This window comes from Azolla caroliniana, unplaced genomic scaffold (genome assembly GCF_043228905.1).
Source record: "Azolla caroliniana isolate FFs.n. ecotype wild unplaced genomic scaffold, voAzoCaro1.0.p SCAF_7, whole genome shotgun sequence".
NCBI lineage: Eukaryota > Viridiplantae > Streptophyta > Polypodiopsida > Salviniales > Salviniaceae > Azolla > Azolla caroliniana.
The window spans coordinates 17,485,031-17,505,952 of NW_028230442.1; the positions used below are offsets into that span (position 1 = coordinate 17,485,031).

Sequence of the window (20,922 nt, forward strand, 5' to 3'; positions counted from 1 at the left end):
TATTGTTGTACTTTCTCAGCACTTACTTGTTGTAGGTCTCCCAACAATCTTTGATTTTCATGCTCTAGTGCCACGAATTTGGTTGTTAGCATTTCGATCTCGGAGAGAACACGCATATATTCTTGCTTGCTGACGGACTCCATAGTTGCGATAGAAAATTGCTAGATTTGGTTGAATAAGGTTAAGATAAGAAGAAGAAGTTGGAGAAGAAGAAAAGAGATAGATTCGGTTCAAACTGTTGTGACTTGAGAATAGGAGAGAGAAAAATAAGATGACAATAGAAGGTAGAGAGAGAGAGAGAGAGAGAGAGAGAGAGAAATAAGATGACAATAGAAGGTAGAGAGAGAGAGAGAGAGAGAGAGAGAGAGAGAGAGAGAGAACACTAGAAATGGAAAGAGAGTTTATATTATAAGAGAGCAAGGATTACAAAGAGTAGGCTAAGGGGCTACAAACTGGTGTTGAACCGAATGAGTTGTGATGAATGAATAGACACCTATTTATAGGTCCTTATGGAGTATTCTAGAATGTTCTAAAATATTTTAGATATTTATGATATTTAATATAATCATGGAATATCCTAGAATGTTCTAGAATACTCTAGATTGTTGTAGAATACTCTAAATGTCTTGTAATAACTAATAATACATTTATTATAACTATACATCATATATGTTAGTATAATGGTTAAAGGTCTAACATATAGACCAAGACGTCTTGGGCTCGAATCCTTGTAAGGCCAAAATGTATGTCGTCATGACAAATACAGGTATATAGAACTTGTCACATTAATTTAGTGTAACGTTATAGTTTATTCTTCAATTTGATGTTACATGTGCAATTTCATTATACTATCATGTACTACTACAACATGCGCCTTAAAGATGTTCAGGAACTCTGTTGCATTAGAGAAGGACCCTGAGCAAGTTATTTTCATCAAAATGAGGATCCAAGGTATCTGAGACTGTCCTGATCAAGACCAAGAAGTTGGGGCAAAACATATCAATGAAACTAAGATGTTCCAGATGACTTGTAGAGAACCGATGGAACCTATAGATGAAGAAGTAGGGGACCTTGTTGAATTAGCAGACGTGTCTGAGTCTGAACATACTAACAATTCAACTTAGCGTACCGACGAAGCCAATGAAGACAATCCTGATGCAAGAGTTAATCTTGATGAGACGGCTTTACTAGACTTATTGTTTGATTGAATGGATATGGCTTATTATAAAATTTGAACAATATGAATTGTTAAATTTTGACGTAATATATAAGTTGAGCGTATTTATAATTTTTGTGTAATACTCATTGAACTTAGAGATTAAGTATAATTTGTATGTGTACATGTTGTCTAAAGTCTCCTTTATTGTTTGGGGTATATGGGAGATAAAATTATACTCTACCATTTACTCATATGATTGGAATGTTATTGTAGACTAGTTTATTTATACATTGACGGTGTCATGTATCACATGTCAATGGAAATTTTCTCTTGACATAGTAGTATCTCTTAATTGCAAGGTTCACAATTTGCTTTAAGATATATTATATATAAATATACACAGATAATTAGAAGAAGTCACTTATTCAATGGGGTATGCGTTTTAGAATATGCACAAGGACTCGTGTTACTATTATACTTGCATTGACGAATATAGCCATGTCTAAGATTTGGACAAAAACATGGTAGATAGAATATACGTCGGATGATTTTGTTGACATGATATTAGTTAGTTCTATTTTTCGCTATGTTTTCATAAACCACATACGTATCGTCGTGCCTTTTTAAAATTATGCTTAAATAAGACATTTTTTAACATCTCACTAAGATATGAAAAAGAGAATGCGAGATATTACCTGTTTTAAATGACCCGGTGTTATATAAAGGATCCGGATCAATGTATCTTTAGGGAAGTAATACAAGTTAGAGTATCGATTTTCTATTCTATTTGTCTACTGTGTGATTTATCTTGTGTCCTTGCCGTCTGTGTGTTAAATCATTATCGTATGCGTGTAATTAATTGCCGGATATGTTGTAAGTGTTCTGGAGAGCATTCCGGAAAGTAACCGGATAGTTATAAGTGCCGGATTGAAGAATCACCATCCATGTCTCGGACCACCCCTTTGGATACATATTCCGGAAAGGAATAGCTTGTGTTAGCAACGAAGTCCAGGCCAGGAGTAACTTTCATCCTTTTGGATCTTCCCCTTTGTGAGACTATCGAGGATAGACAGCCAAAATTCAGCCTCCTTCCCATTTGGGTTTCTTGTTTCCTTCCCCTCATGGATCCTAACTAATGCCGAGTAGTGGTTGGACTCAACATTCTAAGCTTCGGCCTCTTCCATGAGCCTTTTCATAGGTCTCCTCAACCAATGTTCGATTCCAAGGAGTGTCTTGTTGTTGTTGTTGTTCCCTACAAAATATATAACATTCTCCACATGACCTCTTAGAAGTTCTGACACTCCCTTCTTTGGTGGCCAGGGATGTTGCATCACATGCATCTTTGTATGAATGTGGGATGTCAAACTTGAGGTGGTCGCCCACCATCTCTTCTCGATAGGGCTATCTAGAGGTCTGCCACCATCTTTGTGAGTTCGTCAATTTCCACCCCTAGACGTTCCTTCCATCATGTTTGTTGTCGGTCGAGGAACCGCATTTTCTTGCTCCCTCCTTTCCATCATTTTGGTTCCCTCCGTTTTGGCAAGACTCGAACTTAGCTCCTCTCTTGGAAATAAGGTTTATCAAATAAATCATTTCAACTCTTTTCTTTCTCTATTAATTTAACTTCCTTTGTTTTTATATTTACTATTTTTATCTTACAAAACTTGTTTACCAAAAGTAAATTGTTTTTGCAAGACTTGAACTCACAACCTTTATTTGAGAAGGAGCATTTGAGATAATACGTTTCACCTTCTTCATTTTCTTACGTTTGTTTTCTTTCCTTTAAATTTTGTCGTATATTATGATCTTTGTATCCCACACCCTCGTGAGCTTCTTCACCCGCTTTCTCTTCTTCTTCCTCTCAATGAATGGGTAAATACCCCATCTTTGTTGTAAACCAATTCTCTCATGGGCCAATTTTGGTCTTAGAAGACGTTAATATATCTTTCTTTCTTTCTTTCTCTCTCCCTCTCCCCATTCAGCCACGATAGGAGTGACTTACACCCTATAAAACCCTCCTTGAGGCCGTTCACGAACCGTCTCATGCATGGGCAGTTGCGTCTTTTTTTTTAATATTAAATTATTTATTTATTTATTATAAATTATTATAAATTCTATTTTGCAATAGTACATTTGAGAAATTACGAAATCACCCTTATTTACTTTCGAATCCCCCTTTTTGATATAATTACATTTTTGCCGCGTGTAGCATTGATCCTTCCGAAGGCTATATCTTGGGATTCCGAACTCCAATTCACGAATCGAAAAATTGTACATGGTCCTCATCACAAGCTCCAAATGGAAATTTTACTTCTCAAGTTTTTTAACATTGTTTCGATATCATGAAGCCTCAACTTGACTACAACGGGCCATAGGGCTCTCGCTCTATTGGACCTTGGTCGTGTGAGAATTGTACATTTTTTGTCGTTTATCAAAGCAATTAGATGCCCTTTAAACTGTGGACCAATTTTTCATACTCATTCTCGAGTAGGAGGCCCATCTTCTCCATGTCTGGAGCATCCACCACTTGAACAAACAGTAGAACTTTGCTAGTGGTGAATATCTTCTTATCGAATGTAAAGAGGCACCAATAAACCACTTCTGAAATTCTTGACATAGCACCATGGTGGTCACCTCCCTTTCCCAGATGATTTGTTCCAATCCATTAAGTCTTTCTTTGTCCTCTTCATGGAGTCGTTAATGTCATGCTCTTTGCGAATGTTAATGTGCGGAAGCGTCAGACAGAACCAGCTCAATTAGATAGCAACATAAAACGAGCTGAAGATTTAATGGAAAAGCTTCAAACACAGAGGAGACAGAGAGAGTAGAACATAAAACTATATTCAAAAATTAATTCTAAAACTCTGTAGATACAATGTGCTAAACAACACTATTTATACAAGTCCATAAAGTACTGACAGAAGTATTGACAGGTACTTCAATGCTCACAAGTGCGACTGACACTAACTACGAGACAATGATTACCTAGTAGTCTAGGCTACTACAAGCTTCCGGTTCCCGCTCGAATTCCCGCTCGAATTCGACTCTCCGATCCAGCTCCCCGAACCGACCGGTTGTTTCCGGATACCGATCCAGATCCGGTTGAGCTTGCTCACTCAACACTCCCCCTCAAGCTCAACTTGAGGTCAAATCGTGGTGTTAGTGTCCGCGACAGCCAGTTCTTCTACCCGACTCCTTTTGGTGTTGCCCCGCCTCGCTCACATTCCTCGTCCGGTCCGGTCTTGTTTGCTGCGACCCTTTTGGTTCTGTGCACCTCGACCTCCTCGGTCAGCTTGACTACTCAACAGGCCCATTTCAACTCCCGCGTTGTTGCGACTCCGGCGTTTGTCGACCTGTCGGTTCCTTCGTGCTGGTGTCGACTTCCGCTACGTCCGTGTCCGCTTGGCCTTTAGTTGATCCAGCTTCTCCGAATCTTGAACCAAATCGGTTTCCTTCGATTCATTCCAGCTCTTGTCCGAGTCGGTGTTCTCCAACTCGTCTTCTGGTTTCGGGCCCTTCACCACACCAGACCACGTCTGGGTCTTGGCCGTTTTCTTCCAATCGGCTTTGTCCTTCTTGACTCTGCCGCCACTGCCGCTTGTTCCGACCTTTTCGGATGTGCCGACTCCTTCGGTCAGCTCAACTTCCTTTTTCGTCTTGTCTCCCCCTTTGTTGGTTCATTCTTCCTCTCCGGCTCCTTGTCCGGTGTCATCCGTTCCCTTTCCTTTTCTCCCCCTCAAGTGCGGCACGTCGAGATGCTGAACACCAAGCATTTTGGTGAAGTGCTGCAACTTGTCCGATCCAAGCGATTTAGTGAAGATATCTGCAATTTGCCGATCCGTCTGAACATACCGAAGTTCTACTTCACCGCTCAAAACCCGCTCACGCACAAAGTAATTGTGGACTTCTATGTGCTTCGTCTGAGCATGGAACACGGGGTTCTTGGCAAGCTGAATGCTGCTCATGTTGTCACAATAGATCAGGATCGGGGTCGGGACCTCAATCCGCAGGTCTTGCAGTAGTGGCCGAAGCCGGATGGCTTCATAGGTGGCATTGGTAGCGCCCAGGTATTCAGCCTCAGTGCTCGACAGAGCCACTATTGGCTGCTTTTTGCTGCTCCACGCAACAGCCATGCTACCCAGAGAAAACATGTAACCGGAGGTGGATCGGCGATCCGATGCATCACCGGCCCAGTCGGCATCTGTATATCCGACTAGTTCTTCAGTTATACCATGTCGGTATAACAGTCCCCGGTCCTTCGTGCCGCTCACACACCGGAGTATCCGGTGTGCGCACTAAAGGTGCTCGACGGTCGGCTTCTACATGAACTGGCTAATCACTCGATAGTTGGGTCGAGTGATCGTCAAGTATATCAAGCTTCCGACGATTTGTCGAAATCGTTGCTCATTGTAGGCCGGTCCGGAGTTGGGACAGAGCTTCTGGTTCCAGTCCAGGTGTGTGGAGACAAGTTGGCACTCCGTCATACCGAACTTGTACATCATATTCAACACATAGTGTCGTTGTGAGAGCAATATGCCGTCGGGGGTTCGGATCACCTCGATCCCAAGAAAATAATGAAGGTCCCCCAGGTCCTTCATTTCAAATACGTCCGACAACTGGGACTTTACTCGGCCGATTTCATTGAGTCCGGTTTCGGTGATGACTAAATCATCAACATAAAGTAGGATGCAAAACAGACCGTCCGGACCTTGCCAGATGAACAACGACGAGTTGGATTTAGAGGTCACAAACCTCATCTTACGCAACTGGTGCGTGATCTTCGTATTCCAAGCTCGGGGGGCTTGTTTCAAACCGTAAAGCGACTTCTTGAGCCAACACACCGCCGACTTGTTCATCTCTAACTGAAAACCGGGAGGTTGGATCATATAGACCCGTTCTTCAAGGTCACCTTGAAGAAATGCATTCTTCACATCCATCTAGTGAAGATGTCACCCCCTTGCCACAGCAATCGCTAGTACCACACGAACAGTCGTCATCTTCGCTATCGGGGCGATGGTCTCATCGTAATCAATTCCCTGGGTCTGTGTGTATCCCTTCGCCACTAACCGGGCCTTGTACCGGTTAACCGAACCATCGGCATTGTACTTTACCTTGTACACCCATTTGCAACCGATCGGTTTATAGTGTCGGGGAGGGTCAACAAGGTCCCGTGTGTCGTTGGCATCTAGTGCCCGCATTTCTTCCTCCATAGCGGCACGCCAATTTGCGTCCTTTGCCGATTCTATGTAGCTCTCTGGCTCACGCACTTCCGCCACCTTAGTCATGAACGCATAATGATGTGCCATGTACTCATTGTACCCATAACAAGGTTCTTCAGGCGGGAAGACTGGCGTAACTTGGTATTACCCGGTTTGGAGCCCTTCTTGGCCAGGTCGGACTTCGTTCCCGAAGATTCGGCTTCATCCTTTCCGGAGTCGGATTTGCTCCGATCCAACTTAACATTGCCGGTTTCGTATTCCGGCATCTTCTTCTTCCCCTTCTCTTTGCGCGTGAACCGTCTCCTCGGTTCCTTGCGTGGGGCGAGCACGTCAGAGTCTCCACTACTCGTCGGTTCCTCATCCGATTGGTCATCCCGACTCAGCCGCTCATTCGGTCCACTTAGCCAGAATGAGATCGGACTCTCTTCTAAAGTGCCAAAGTCTTCATCTTCTACTTGGATCTCCTCGGGCTCACTAGCCTCATCTTCCGGAATCGGGTCTTCGTCGGGAGTTGGAGTCGGTAAGGAGTATCATGATGCCATCTCATCAAACTCGACATCTCGGCTTACTCGAACCTGGTTAGTCTGGGGTTTATAACACTTATACCCCTTTTGCTCATGCGAGTAACCGACTAGAATGCACTTCTCCGACTTCGGATCCAGCTTCCTCCGCTTCTCATCCGGTACATGCACATATGCGATGCTACCGAATATCCGAAGTTGTCTCAAATTCGGTTTTCGCCCGAAATATAACTCATGTGCTGACACCTTGTCACCGATCCGGTTTTGGATGTAGACGGCCGTCCGGACCGCCTCGGCCCTGTAGAAATGGGGCATGCTCTTCTCCTCCAGCATTGCCCTTGCCGCGTCGACAATCGACCGGTTCTTCCTTTCGGCCACACCGTTTTGCTCTGGTGTGTACCTACAGCTGAATTCTCTCTGAATTCCGTTATGCTCATTTGCTGATACCTTGTCTCCGATCCGGTTTTGGATGTAGACGGTCGTCCGGACCACCTTGGCCTAGTTGAAATGGGGCATGCTCTTCTCCTCCAGCATTGCCCTTGCCGCGTCGACAATCGACCGGTTCTTCCGTTCGGCCACACCATTTTGCTCCGGTGTGTACCTGCAGCTGAATTCTCTCCGAATTCCGTTCTGCTACAGAGAACTTTTGAATTGGCCGGAAAAGTATTCTTTCCCGCCATCCGACCACAAGCACTTGATCTTCCTCTCCGTTTCCCATTCAACCAAGCTTTGAAGGTTCCGAAAACACTCGAAGACTTCGCTCTTCCTCTTGATGAGGTAGATCCACGTGTGTCGGCTGTAGGCGTTGATGAAGGAGACGAAATACTGACTCTCGCCAAGACTAACGTTTCGTGTCGATCCCCATACATCCGAATGGATTAAATCGAGCTTGTTATGGCTCCGGTTTCGATCGGTGGGGAATGGAAGCCGGTGTTGCTTGCTGAGTTGGCAGGCTTCACAAATTTCGGCAAACCGAAAACGACTTGTTTCGATTTCAGGTCTTGAAGCCCTCGATAATTGACGTGGCCAATCTGCTTGTGCCACAGGTCGATGTCCGATTCGACCTTCTGCCCTTTCGCAAACATAGTGGTGCCGACATCATTAGTGTTGAGGATGAACATCCTCCCGTCTTTGCGCCCTTGCGCAATTATCCGACCCTCTTCCTCGATGCAGCACCATACGTGCGTAAACCGCACTTGCATCCCTTGGTCAATGATTTGTCCAACTGACACCAGGTTCTTTGTGATAGTTAGAACATGTCGTACGTTCATCAACTTCCCCTTTTGTCTGACGTGGCTTAAAGGGACTTCTCTGACATGCATAATCGGGTGAGGGGTGTTGTCTCCGGTTTCGACATCCCCCGGTTGTTCCGGTTTCTCTAAAAAAGAGAACCACTCTTCATGGCTCGTCATGTGGTTGGACGCTCCAGAATCAACGTACCATACTTCCTCTGATCCAGAAGTAGTCTTCTTCATCGAGTTAGCCTTGTACTTCATCACGAAGGCTAGCCCTTTACCGGTTTCCCGGTTCCGGATCCTTACGATCCTTCCGCATAGTGCGAGCTTTGCCGGTTCTCCTAACCGGCTTTGCCGGATCCGAATTTGTTCGAATCGGCGCACTTCTTCCAACACTCGCTTTCCTTGTGGCCCTTTTTACCACAGTACCAGCATTCCGTATCGGCCTTTCCTTGCCGGTTCCCAGCGCCACTTTGACTCCCCCTGCTTGTGGAGGGTGCGGAACTGCTATCGGCACACCCTCTGTGGCTCCGGTCCTGCTTGTCAGGAACAGTACTAAGACAGAGAAGGAATTAGTACTAAACGAAGGATTAGTACTATGAGAGGTGTAGAACTTCTTTGAGAGAAGGAAGAAGTGAGCGAGACAAAGAGAAAGAGAGAGATCGAGAGAGGGAGAGAGTGATGATAAGAAAGAAATGTATTATGTGAAGAGAATATACAATGGTGGCTAAAAGGCTTAAGACTGGCGTTGAACCAATTTGGTTCAACATAATGCCTAGTGCCCTCTTTTATAGTGTTTTCAGACCTAAGGCCCCCAAGCAAGTTCACACTTGGCCCTTATAGGTTGTCCCAATTCCTAAGATTAAAAGTAATCCTCCCTTCTTTACACTCTCGTTTAACCCTCACAATTTATCCACATGTATAGAATACTATGATACAATCTTACCACGAGATATTATATGGTCATGCCCCTGACATCAAGAGAATATTTCACTGACATCTCAAATGACATAACTTGTGAAATTCCTACTTGAATTTGCAAAGCTTTGGATGAAGAGATATGCCACTCTTTCTCGAAGTCTGCCATGAAACGTAATGAAGTCTTGTGTTAAGCCTGATGCATGTTTGTGCCATCCCAACAAATATATCCAATCATTAAAGTTTTGAATTGGGTTTGAGGGTCAATACTATCACAAAATGTCATGAATGTCATGCAAGAAAATGTGACAAAACTCTTCCCTGTCCTCTTTAGAGTGGATGAATTCGATGAATTCCATCAGTGATGCCAATCAGATAGAATGTGCTCTTTAGCATTGAGTCCATTCACATCTTGAAGAGAGATGAGAATCAATGCTTATAGACCTGAAAAAATGGTTTCACTTGCTTCTTCCATTAGCAAGTTAAACTATGAAGCTAAATCAACATCAGTTCCCCTTGTTGTGTATTTTGCTTCCAAACTTATTTTTTCCCTGTGTTAGGATATGTTGAAGTCTATTTGTTTGTGATTGAGACCCCACATCATGGTAACTATGAAGTTTTCTCTCAGTAATTCTCTTTGTGTTGCGCCTTTCTCGATTTACCAGTAATCTCCACATGAGCAAACACCATTCCTGATATGATGAATATGATTAGCATCCCTTATTGTAATTGCTCGATTTGTTAGTTTGGATATATATTTTAAGGTAAAATGGCAATCCCCACATATTTTAAGGTTTTTTGTTACAAAAAGAGGGGTTCCCAAAGGTGTGCTAAGAAGACCATAGGCAACCGCCAACTTCTCACTATGATAACAAGAACATGGTTCCTCCTTGTACCATTCTTGCATCATTATGTGGTCGTTAGTTGCAACTCCATCCATTTTTCCTTCAAGTTTTTGCAATTCAGCATAGATCTCTTTTCTTTGATGGTGCACCTGATCATCAGTTAAAAATTTGTGAACTTTACCCTTCACCTCAATATAGCTATATCCCAATCGTGTTCTCAAACCTTTTCTCCTCATTCTATCCATAACCTTTTCAGCATCATGGACTCTACCTGCAGCTGAATATATGTTTGAAAGCATAACGTAAGGAGCTGGATTAGCTGGATCTAGTTCAAACACATATTCAGCAATGACCTCCCCTCTCTTCACATCTACTTTATATCGGCATCCACCCAGAAAGGCCATAAATGGTGCTATTGTAGGTTGCATTGGGATAGCTCGAAGATACTTTTCGGCTTCATCTAAATATCCAGTTCTTCCGAAGAGATCAATCATACACACATAATGATCTAGCACTGGAGATATACCATAATCTTGTTGCATTGATTTGAAGTATTTATGACCTTCTTCAAGAAGACCACAATGACAACAAGCTGCCAGAACACTCACAAACGTAGACTTATCTGGCATTACCAACTTCTCCTTCATTTCACAAAAGAGTACAAGAGCTCGCTTTCCATGGCCTTGCATGGAGTAAATAGAAAGCATTGCATTCCATGTAATAGAAGTTCGTGTAGGCATTTTATCAAACAATTCCCGAGCTTTCTCCACATTCCCACACTTACCATACATATTGACTAATGCAGTTCCTATGATTACATCTGATTCTAGACCGCTATCAATAATTCGCCTTTGAATATGCTTGCCCTCTGTTATAGCTGCCTGGCTAGCACATGCATCAAGTATACTCACATATGTCACTTTATCTGGCAACAGTCCTCCTTGCTGCATTTGTTCGACAAGCATAAGTACCTCTTTCGATCCTTCTTCATGATGAGCGTAAATAGCTATGATGGCACTCCACAGAACCACATCTGGTTCGAGAAACGTATCGAAGATTTGCCTCGCATCTTTCAGCCTATCACATTTCCCATACATATTCACAAGGGCAGTTCCTAACGAGAAATCCAACCCAATAGTGAATTTCTCTTGTATATGAGCGTGAAGACGCTTACCTTCTGAAAGAAAGGCTCTATTGTTGCAAGATGCAAGGATAGTAACAAAGGTAACTTTGTTCGGTGTCACTTTAACATCCAACATTTTGTCATATAATTGAAGAGCCTTTGCCCCTTGGCCATGATAGTTATAGGCTGCCATCATGGCATTCCAAGAGACCACATTTCGCTCAGGCATTAGATCGAATAGTTCACGTGCATTTTCAGGATTATCACAAGAAATACCGTACATAGTTATGAGAGCATTGCAAACTACAATATTCATTTCGGGGCCATTCTTCAACACACAAGCATGTATTTGCTTGCCACGCATTAAAGATGTGGATGCATCAAGAAAAGTAATGAAAGAAATATTATCGGGTAGTACTCCTTCATAAAGCATTTTTTGAAATAGTTCAACCCTCTCCTGTTCAGACCGATGTTTGCACACTGAAAGCATGGTATTGAAAGAGACTACATTTCGTTGATGAATCCGAATGAAGACCGAAAAAGCATTATCGAAAGCATCACATTTCCCATACATATGTACAAGGGCAGTGTCCACAGCCACATCAACTATTTCGATACTCTCTACAATAAGATGATGGATTAGCATGCCACATGTAGAGACATCTTCGTTCACACAAGCATTAAGAATGCTAACAAAAGTTACGGAATCCGGCATAATGTCATCATTCAATAGCATTCTAGCGAAGAGCTCAAAGGCTTCTAGGCCTTTTCCAAGTTGTGCATATAAGGTAATGATGGCATTCCAAGCAACCACATCATGTGAAGGCATGTGATTAAAGACCATACGAGCATAGTCTATGCTTTCACATCTACCATACATATTCAGGATGGCTGTCCCAACCACAACATCAGACAGGAATTCGCTATCCAAAACCCGAACATGTACCCTTCGGCCTTCCTCTGAGCATTTCATCTTTGCACATATAGGAAAGATACAGACAAAGGTAACCTTTGATGGAAAGACCCCTTCTATCACCATTTGTGTATAAACCTGAAGCGCTGTGTCATAATGGGCTAGCCTCGATTGCAATGAAATGATAGAATTCCACAGAGCAGGGTCTTGGCGATGATTTAAGGAATAGAACAAATCCATACATTTGTGGGCACATCCACACTTGTGGTAAAGCTGTATTAGGAGCTTACATAGAACAGGATCTTGATCAAGCCTTCTTTGTTTGGAGAGGAGGGAATGGAGATGTTCACCTTGAATCAGGTCCCTCTCATCGATACATCGGCGCAGGAGAGATGGAAGGGAGCTCAGCTGTTGGGAACCAGTCTGCCTGAGCATGCTTTTTTAAGGTTTAAAGCTTAATTAAGCATTAGCTATGGGCCTATAGATTGACATATTCGCATTCGTGGGGATTCTAAACGAATGCATACGAATAACAATACGAATGCATTTAAAAGCATTCGCAAGAAATAACATTTATAAATTCTTTCCTTTTTAGTTTCCTACATATAAAAAAGGGGACTTCCCAGGGTACATGACACTAATCAATTTTTATAATAAATGTAAAAGTATTTATTTATTTTTAATAAATAAATAAAATAACATAAAGGTTCATTCGTCAACTTTTTATTCTCTCAAATTTTATGGATATTTTTATCTAACATTAAAAATGGAACTTCACACTACTTATATTTCTATAATAAATATAAAAATATTTGTTTCTTTAAAATAATAATAAAATAAAATGAAGGTTAATAAAATCTCCCCTTTTCAATTTTACACTATCAAAAAGATTTAATACTAATCATATGTATAGATTGACACATTCACATTCGTGGGGGTTACCAAACGAATGGATAAGAATACGCATAAGAATGCATGAAAAAATATTCTTAAAAATAAATAAATAAATTCATACTTTTTAGTTTCTTGCATATAACAAAGAAGACTTTGACAATAAAAAGGGGACATTTAACTTCACATTAAAAAGGTTACTTACACTAATAATATTTTTATATAATAGATGTAAAACTTAAAAGTATTTGTTTTATTTTTAATAAATAATAAATAAAATGTTCATTAATTCCCCATTTTTACTCTCCTAAAAAATTTGAAATTTTTATCTGTTATTAAAAAGGGGACCTCACACTAGTAATATTTTTATAATAGATATAAAACTTAAATGTATTTACTTTATTTTTTAATAAACAAAAAATAAATAAAAATATGTAAATAAATAAAAGGTTCCCACAAAATTTCATACTTTTATCTAACATTAAAAAGGGGACCTCATACTAATAATATTTTTATAATAGATGTAAAACTTAAAAATATTTGTTTTATTTTTAATAAAACAATAAATAATAAATAAAAGGTTCATTAATTCCCCACTTTTTACTCTCGGACCAAATTTGATATTTTTATCTGACATTAAAAAGGGGACCTCACACTAATAATATTATTATATAATAGATGTAAAAATATGTATTTGTTTTCTTATAATAAATAAATAAACAAATGGTTTTGTAATATTCTTGGGGTCATTTTTGTATTCTCGAATATTACAGATGTCAAATACCACGAATATCATGCATGGGTCTATCTATGAGATTCATATGTTTATAATTTATTAATGAACGATTGTTCTTTTCGTAGTGAATTATTTATTTTTATTTATTTTTATTTATTTTTATTTTGCAAAACAAATGGTTTTCTAATATTCTTGGGGCCATTTCATATTCTCGAATATTGCAAATATAACGCATGGAGAATATCACAGATGTCACGCATGTGTCGATCTATGGCTATGACTATGGTGTTGCAAGGGCTCTACCTCATAGTTGTTAAAAAAACGCATATTCTACGTTTAGAGTACGTTTTAGAATACTCTGAAGTATTCTACACGTATTCTACATTTTAGAACTGCCATTTTTTAAAATTTGATGTATTCTACTTATTCTAAAAATTTGACGTATTCTACATATTTAACAAGTATTTATCATTTCAAAAAATATTTTCTTTTTTTAAAAAAAAAAAACTTTAAATTTTCAGAAGTATTTAACGTATTATACACATGTTCTAAGTATTCTACACGTATTCTAAGTATTTAAAAAAATAAAGTTAGAATACTTAGAATATGTATTGTACGCGTATTTTATGCTAAGTATTTTACAACAATGGTCTAGCATCGGACACTATGTGATTCATGTAATCAGCAATAGTTTGGTTCGATTCGAGAATGTCAAAACCAAACAGGTTTAAAACTGAAGAGTTTAAAATTTTTGAAACTTGAGCCAATCCGGACCGGACCACAAAACCATTTAAACTGAAATCGTTTAAAACAAACCATTACAAAAAATCCAAATCATTAAACCATTAAAATTGTAGTTTCATGGTTCAATTTCGGTTTTTAGGTCGAAATTCAAATTTTCAATTAAAAAAATGAAGAGGTTGTTTAAAAAAAATATTTAAAAAATACTTAATTGGCAACCCTAAACCATGAAGCAAATTTTATTCAAACATTCTTGTGTTTTTTTTTTGTAATTTTCCCCTTTTTAAGTTTTTTTTTTTCCTTTTTTTAGGTTTATTTACCTCATAATAAATAGTTAATCCAAAAGAATGGTATTTACCATTCTTTGAGGGTGTTTACCATACTCGGATGATTGCAACATTCACGAATGCGAATGCACGTATGGTTCATACTATGCATGAATTCATTAAGTCGTGGTTTTGTGGTTCGGTTCAGTTCGGTTCAAACTAAACCGTTGCTAATTGTTAAATAGCTTTAGGACATCCGAAGCAAAAAAAGGCCTCTATTTTTTTTACGAAAAGGAGACGATCTCGACTTGGAAAATGTTGTGATTCATGTTAGTTTACAACAGATGCCATCGTCCCAAACTACATAAGTGTTATGTGGTCAAGATTTTTGAGCCTATCGAACAACGGGAGCGGCAAAAAAGGGCTACTAATACTAAAGTCCCATATTTGTGACATCCTTGGCTTGACACAAAAATCTAGTGAGGACTCCAACTTAATTATTGATCCCATGAGGGAGAGGAAGTGAAGGGTTCCACCACGTCCTTCTAGAAGTGGTTGTCCCTTCATAGAACGCCCTACAAAGCTTTCCATAGTAGCTCTTCTTAAGGTTTGGGGAAAAGTGTGATGAAACACGTGACATTCACTTGGCACAAAAAGTGTGATGACAGTCAATGACCGAACGCCTTAAGAAGATTTCCATAATAGCTCTTCTTAAGGTTCAACAAAGAGGGTGATAAAATGTTGAATATGATGATATGTGACCTTGTCAAGTTCTCTCTCTTCATGGTTAAGATTTCGTGACTTCTCTGGGATTGTTAATTGCCACAAAAGAAGTCTTTTTAACTTTATAACATATTTTCTCACCCCAACTTGCAAATCAAAGTGATAGGATCACCTCCACCCAGACACGTTTATGTGGTTAGGTAATACAAATACATCATTCCCCTTTCGCCCACACCCAAAAAAATCCATAGTAATAGACTACAAAAAAATTTCTGGAAACCGCTTAATGACACCCTTTGAATAGAAAGTACAACTCACAATTTATCTAAACAACCCCTCACAATAAATGAAACACAATTGCAAGGCTTAAGACTCAAATACATTCCACCATCCTCTCTGCCTTCCACTAATACCATCCTTAAAGATTTTGCTAGTTTAAGTAGATCTTTACATTTAAAACATTTATTTAGAGACACGGACTCACCCCCCCCTTAATCCATTTAAACTACCAAATCCTAATTGGAATCTACCATCTCAATATCCCCCTCTTGAAAATATTATTAAAAAACATGAAAACTCCTTTTGTCTAAACTCTAACAACCTAAACCCAAAGTCGTTAGGACTCCACTTCACCTTCGCACATCCCTCAAGAAACTTTGGAATAACGGCCAAATTATCATTCTTCGGGCTGATAAAAACATGGGAGTATGTGTTCTAGACAAAGATACCTATTATGAAAAAGCTATAAACCACGTCTCGGATACCACCACCTATAGAAAAGTAACCCATTTTCCTTTAGAAGAACTCTTATATCATATTAATAGTATAGTTCAAAAAAATCTAGCTACACTTTCCTTTATTGAAGCTAATTACATACTCCATAAACCCCTAAAGGGATATCAAGTATCTAATATTTATTTTTTCCCTAAACTCCATAAAACACACATTGGCTTTAGACTCATTTGCTCTAAATTGCTACATTTTCAATTTTTACCTATCTTAGTACTCCAAAAACAATACTTGAAAGATTCACACTCCCTCATCCAGAAATTAGAACAATTAACCCCCCCTCCTAATAGTTTCATCTTCTCTTTTGATGTAGAATCCCTTTATCCTAACATCCCTCCAAAGTTAGGACTAGAAGCACTTCACCATATCATTTTCCCCCATTTCTCCTTAGCCAAGACTAATCTTATCTATACCCTTAGTCCTCTAAGCCTAGAGTATCACTACCTGACCTTCAATAATCAAGTATACCAACAAATCAAAGGAACAACCATGGGTAGCAACTTCTTAGTTGTTTATGCATGCCTTTTCTTATCATACTTAGAAAACTCCCAAACCACACCCCATCTCTTCTATTTTACTAGGTACATAGATGATGCCTTCGGGGTTTTGACAGGTACGAAACCCCAACTCTTGGAATACCTCAGTTTCTATAACCTTATGACCAATAACTCTATTAAACTTACGATCCATACTTCCCCCACTAGGGTCCTTTCTTAGATATTTGGATCAATTTAGAGAACTCTAAGTTCTCTTTCAATTGTTTCCAAAAACCAATAAAATTCCTATCAATGTCTTCCCTTCTCTTCAGACCATCCTATTCATGTTAAACAAAATTTTATCTCGAATAAATTAAAACGCTGCCTAGTTAGAGAAAGCACACCTATAGGGTACCTAGAAATGAAAAAATGTTTCTTCCTTAGACTCATTAGTCGAGGCTACTCACCTCATTTCATCCTTAAGGCCTTTAAAAAACATATTTTATCCCTTAGGAATACCCTCATCCATAAGCATAAAAACAAATCTTCATGTACTCCTACCATATTAAAGCTTAGGTACTCTAAAAACTCCCCTAAATTAGGCATCCACTTGTTTTTACAAGACTTATATGCCGACCTTAGCCTAGATCCCCAACCAAAAGACATCCCTAAGCTTTTTATATGTTGGACTAAGTCCAAATCACTCTATTCCTATCTAGTGAGAACTAAATATATTAGATCCCCAAATCCCCATTGAAACATCACACTTATTATTGCTATTTATCTATTAGAACTAAATATAATAGATCCCCAAATCATCCCTTCCCATCAAACTCATTAAGCTATCCCTCTCTACATTCACTACCTCCCACATCCTCCTTTACACACATTCAAAACCCCTCTCTCTCATTCATCTCCACCACTCCCCTTCTCTCTTCTTTCCTCTTCCCCTATATAAAACTCTCACAATTTTGTATATTTTCTTTAGTACTGATGAACTCATATAGAGTGAAACATGTTTGCTAAAAGACCTTTTTCTTACATAATTTGAAATTTGAATTCTCTCTCTCTCTCTCTCTCTCTCTCTCTCTCTCTCTCTCTCTCTCTCTCTGTTCTCCTCCCCTACTATTCTTTTTTATACTATTCTTTAGGTATCATACTATTTAACCTAACTATTCAACCGTCGAAGGTTATACACCCTCACTCATTGCTTAGGCCATAAGGCCAACAACTATTTAAGGTTCATTGTTCTCCACATGTGAAAAAACCTAATTAAATGAAGATAATCTTACTTCATTTAAAGACATCCGCACTAAACCGATACATCTCGAAACTATCTAGCCATTAGGCATGAAAGAAATGGATGCCTACTATGTTCCAATTCCATTGAACAAAAGAAACACATTCCTCTCACAATGTTTCTGTTGTTTAATGCATCCCCCAATGGTAAAGCTCTAACCATAACTCTCTCCTAACATAAATCGAGAACATCAACCTACCTTGATCTGTAAAGAAATGGAGAGTGTAGGTGATCTCGTGCAGCGGAAGGAAACTCTTTGTGTGTGTAAGATAAACAAAGAGAGGGTGTGTGTGAACTTAGAGATAGAGAACAATAAGTCATATTAGCAAGAAACAATTACAACCAAAAACTACATAAAAAAAAAACTAGGTTACAAATGAATTGGTTTAAATACCAACTAACTTAGGGCAGCTGCCCTTTCTACTATTTACAAAACTAGCTTGAACCTAGTGTGTCCATTGCCAGTGTGAACCTAGGGGAAGTTGGGTTTGACTCTCAACACGCCCCCATCAAACACAACTTCTGGCTTCCGGAAAGTCATCTTGCTATTTGGCATGTTTTGGCTTTCTTGGTGAAAGCATGTGAATGAATGGAAACACTATTATAGCTACCATGTAGCTACAATGACCACAACTAAGTAGTTTTTTATAGCTAATTTTCAGTGGGGAAATCTTAAAGATACATATTATTTATTATGGGCATGGAAATATTACCATTTATGGTCTATAGTTTAGTTGGTCTTTATTTGAGATCACATTCTAATAATTCTTAAAATTGCCAAAATATACAAATTAAATATAGCTTTTTGCATAGCTAATTAGTTATGTCAAGGACACAACTAATTGTTCCCATTCCAATGCTTTCATTGAATTCCTCAACTGTGTGTCTGGATGGTCGGTTGGGTCGGCTTTGACTGGTTGACTAGTATATGTTCTCCTTTGTCCGACTACTTCGTGCTCCTTGTTCAACTACTTCGTGCTCCTTGTTCGACTAGCCCGTCTGTTTGTCTGTTAAGTTCAGCTTCGTGCTTCGACCCCCTTTGGTCGGTTGTGTTGCTACTTCGACTAATCCTTTGGTCGACTTCAATCAACTCGTCAATTGATATTTGGTTGTTGCATTGTACTCGTCGGTTGTGTTGTACAACTCCGATGTGAATTGTCTGAGCTTGTCGACCCTTAAGGCTTTTATGAAGATGTTGGCTACCTGAAAGTTTGTGTTGATGTGTTGTAGGTCCACATCTCTAGTCTAAACGCACTCTCAAATGAAGTGATAGTGCACTTCGATATGCTTTGAGTAGCATGTCTATTCGTTCTTGTTCGACTAGCATGCATGTTCACCGGTTAAGTTCAGCTTCGCGTTTTGACTCCCCTGGGTTGGTTGTGCTGCTACTTCGACTACTCCTTTGGTTGATTGGTCGGTTGCTATTCAGTTGTTGTATTGTACTCGTCGGTTGTGTTGTACTCCCCCTCGAGCTTGGCAACATGACTATTGTTAGGCCAAGGTTCAATATGAATTGCCTGAGCTTGTCGACTCCTACGGCTTTTGTGAAGATGTCGGTTACTTGAAGGTTCGTGTTGATGTGCTAAAAGTCGACATCTCCAGCTTGAATGCGCTCTCAGATGAAGTGATAGTGCACTTCATTATGCTCCGTGCACACGTGGAACATTGGGTTCCAAGCAAGATGAATACTGCTCATGTTGACGCAATAAAGGGGAATCGAATCCTTGATGGGAACGCCAAGATCCTTCAATATTCTCTTAAGCCAAACGGTTTCACATGTTGTGATGCTTATGCCCCTATATTCGGCTTCTATGCTTGATAGTGCAACTATCGACTGCTTTTTGCTGCTCTAGAAGATAGCTCTGCTACCGAGGGAGAAGACAAATCCCGAGGTCGATCGTCTATCGGCCTTGTAGGCGGCCTAGTTTGCATTTGTGTACCCTTCAAGTCAAACGATCATTTCCGACTTACATAGGATGTCGTAATCCATTATCCCACTAACGTACTTGAGTACTCTCTTAGCGTAATCCAAATGAATATTCCGAGATTCCTTCTTGAATTGGCTAAGTAAACCGATCAAATAGTTAAGGTTGGGTCGTGTGATGGTAAGATAGGTTAAGGTACTGATCAACTGACAATATTGAGACGGCTCACACTCTTCTATCCTAAAGTTGGCATTGAGCTTTAGGTTTCGATCAAGAGGGGTTGACACAAGTTTGCACTTTGTCATCCTGAACTTGTACAACAAGTTGAGGATGTGGAGCCGTTGGGAGATCATGATCCCGACTGGTGTCTGAATTACTTCTATACCGAGGAAGTAATGGAGCTCCTACATGTCTTTCATTTCGAATCGATCGGACAGGAAGGATTTGACCTTATTGATGTCGGCTTGATTCTCTCCTCCGATGACTAGATCATCCATGAATAGGATGATGACAATCAGACTTTCAGAATCGCTTTTTATGTAGAGGGAGTTGTTCGATTTCGACACTTGGAAGCCAATTTGGTGAAGATACTGAGTAATCTTCGAATGCCAAGCACTCAATGCTTGCTTGAGTCCGTACAACGACTTCTTGAGTTGGCAGACTACGGTCGGGTGGTTGGTCGATTCGAACCAAGGTGGTTGAATCATGAAAACATCCTCTTCTAATTCGCCTTGAAGAAAGGCATTCTTCACATCCATTTGACGGAGGTGCCATCCTCTAACAACTGCGAGTGCAATGACTGTCTGAACAGTCGTCATCTTTATCATCTTTTCATCGTCCATATTAACCCAAATATACATGTGAGATTGTACATGAAACCTCTCTTCAATCGTGCGTGAGTTATATCCATTCATTTGAATTGGTTCAACAACTTGTCATGTGTATTCAGTGTCTTCAAAGTCATTCAATACTTCCAATTCCTTATCAATTATGTCGAAAAGGACCTTCTCAGTTACTTTGTCCCTTTTAGCTGGTAGAATTGCTAGGTATGTACGTCGTTTTATATTGAATCTATGGAATTCTAGCAAGGTAGCAGGAGACGACTTGGGAAGACATTTGAAGAGGATAGAGACCACTTCATC

The 20,922-nt window shown here is 39.8% G+C and overlaps 1 protein-coding gene across 1 annotated transcript; it reads right to left on the reverse strand.

The window, feature by feature from the left end:
• Window positions 1-9,605: 9,605 nt before the first annotated feature.
• LOC147862120 (putative pentatricopeptide repeat-containing protein At3g11460, mitochondrial) lies at window positions 9,606-12,396 on the reverse strand. Its single transcript, XM_087322930.1, has one exon. The coding sequence runs from the start codon at window positions 12,366-12,368 to the stop codon at window positions 9,711-9,713; it is 2,658 nt and encodes an 885-aa protein (XP_087179056.1). The 5' UTR covers window positions 12,369-12,396; the 3' UTR covers window positions 9,606-9,710.
• Between the last annotated feature and the right edge of the window lie 8,526 nt (window positions 12,397-20,922).

Excerpts from the sequence above, each read along its gene's own strand:
- LOC147862120 (XM_087322930.1), bottom strand. The coding sequence starts at position 12,368 with ATGCTCAGGCAGACTGGTTCCCAACAGCTGAGCTCCCTTCCATCTCTC.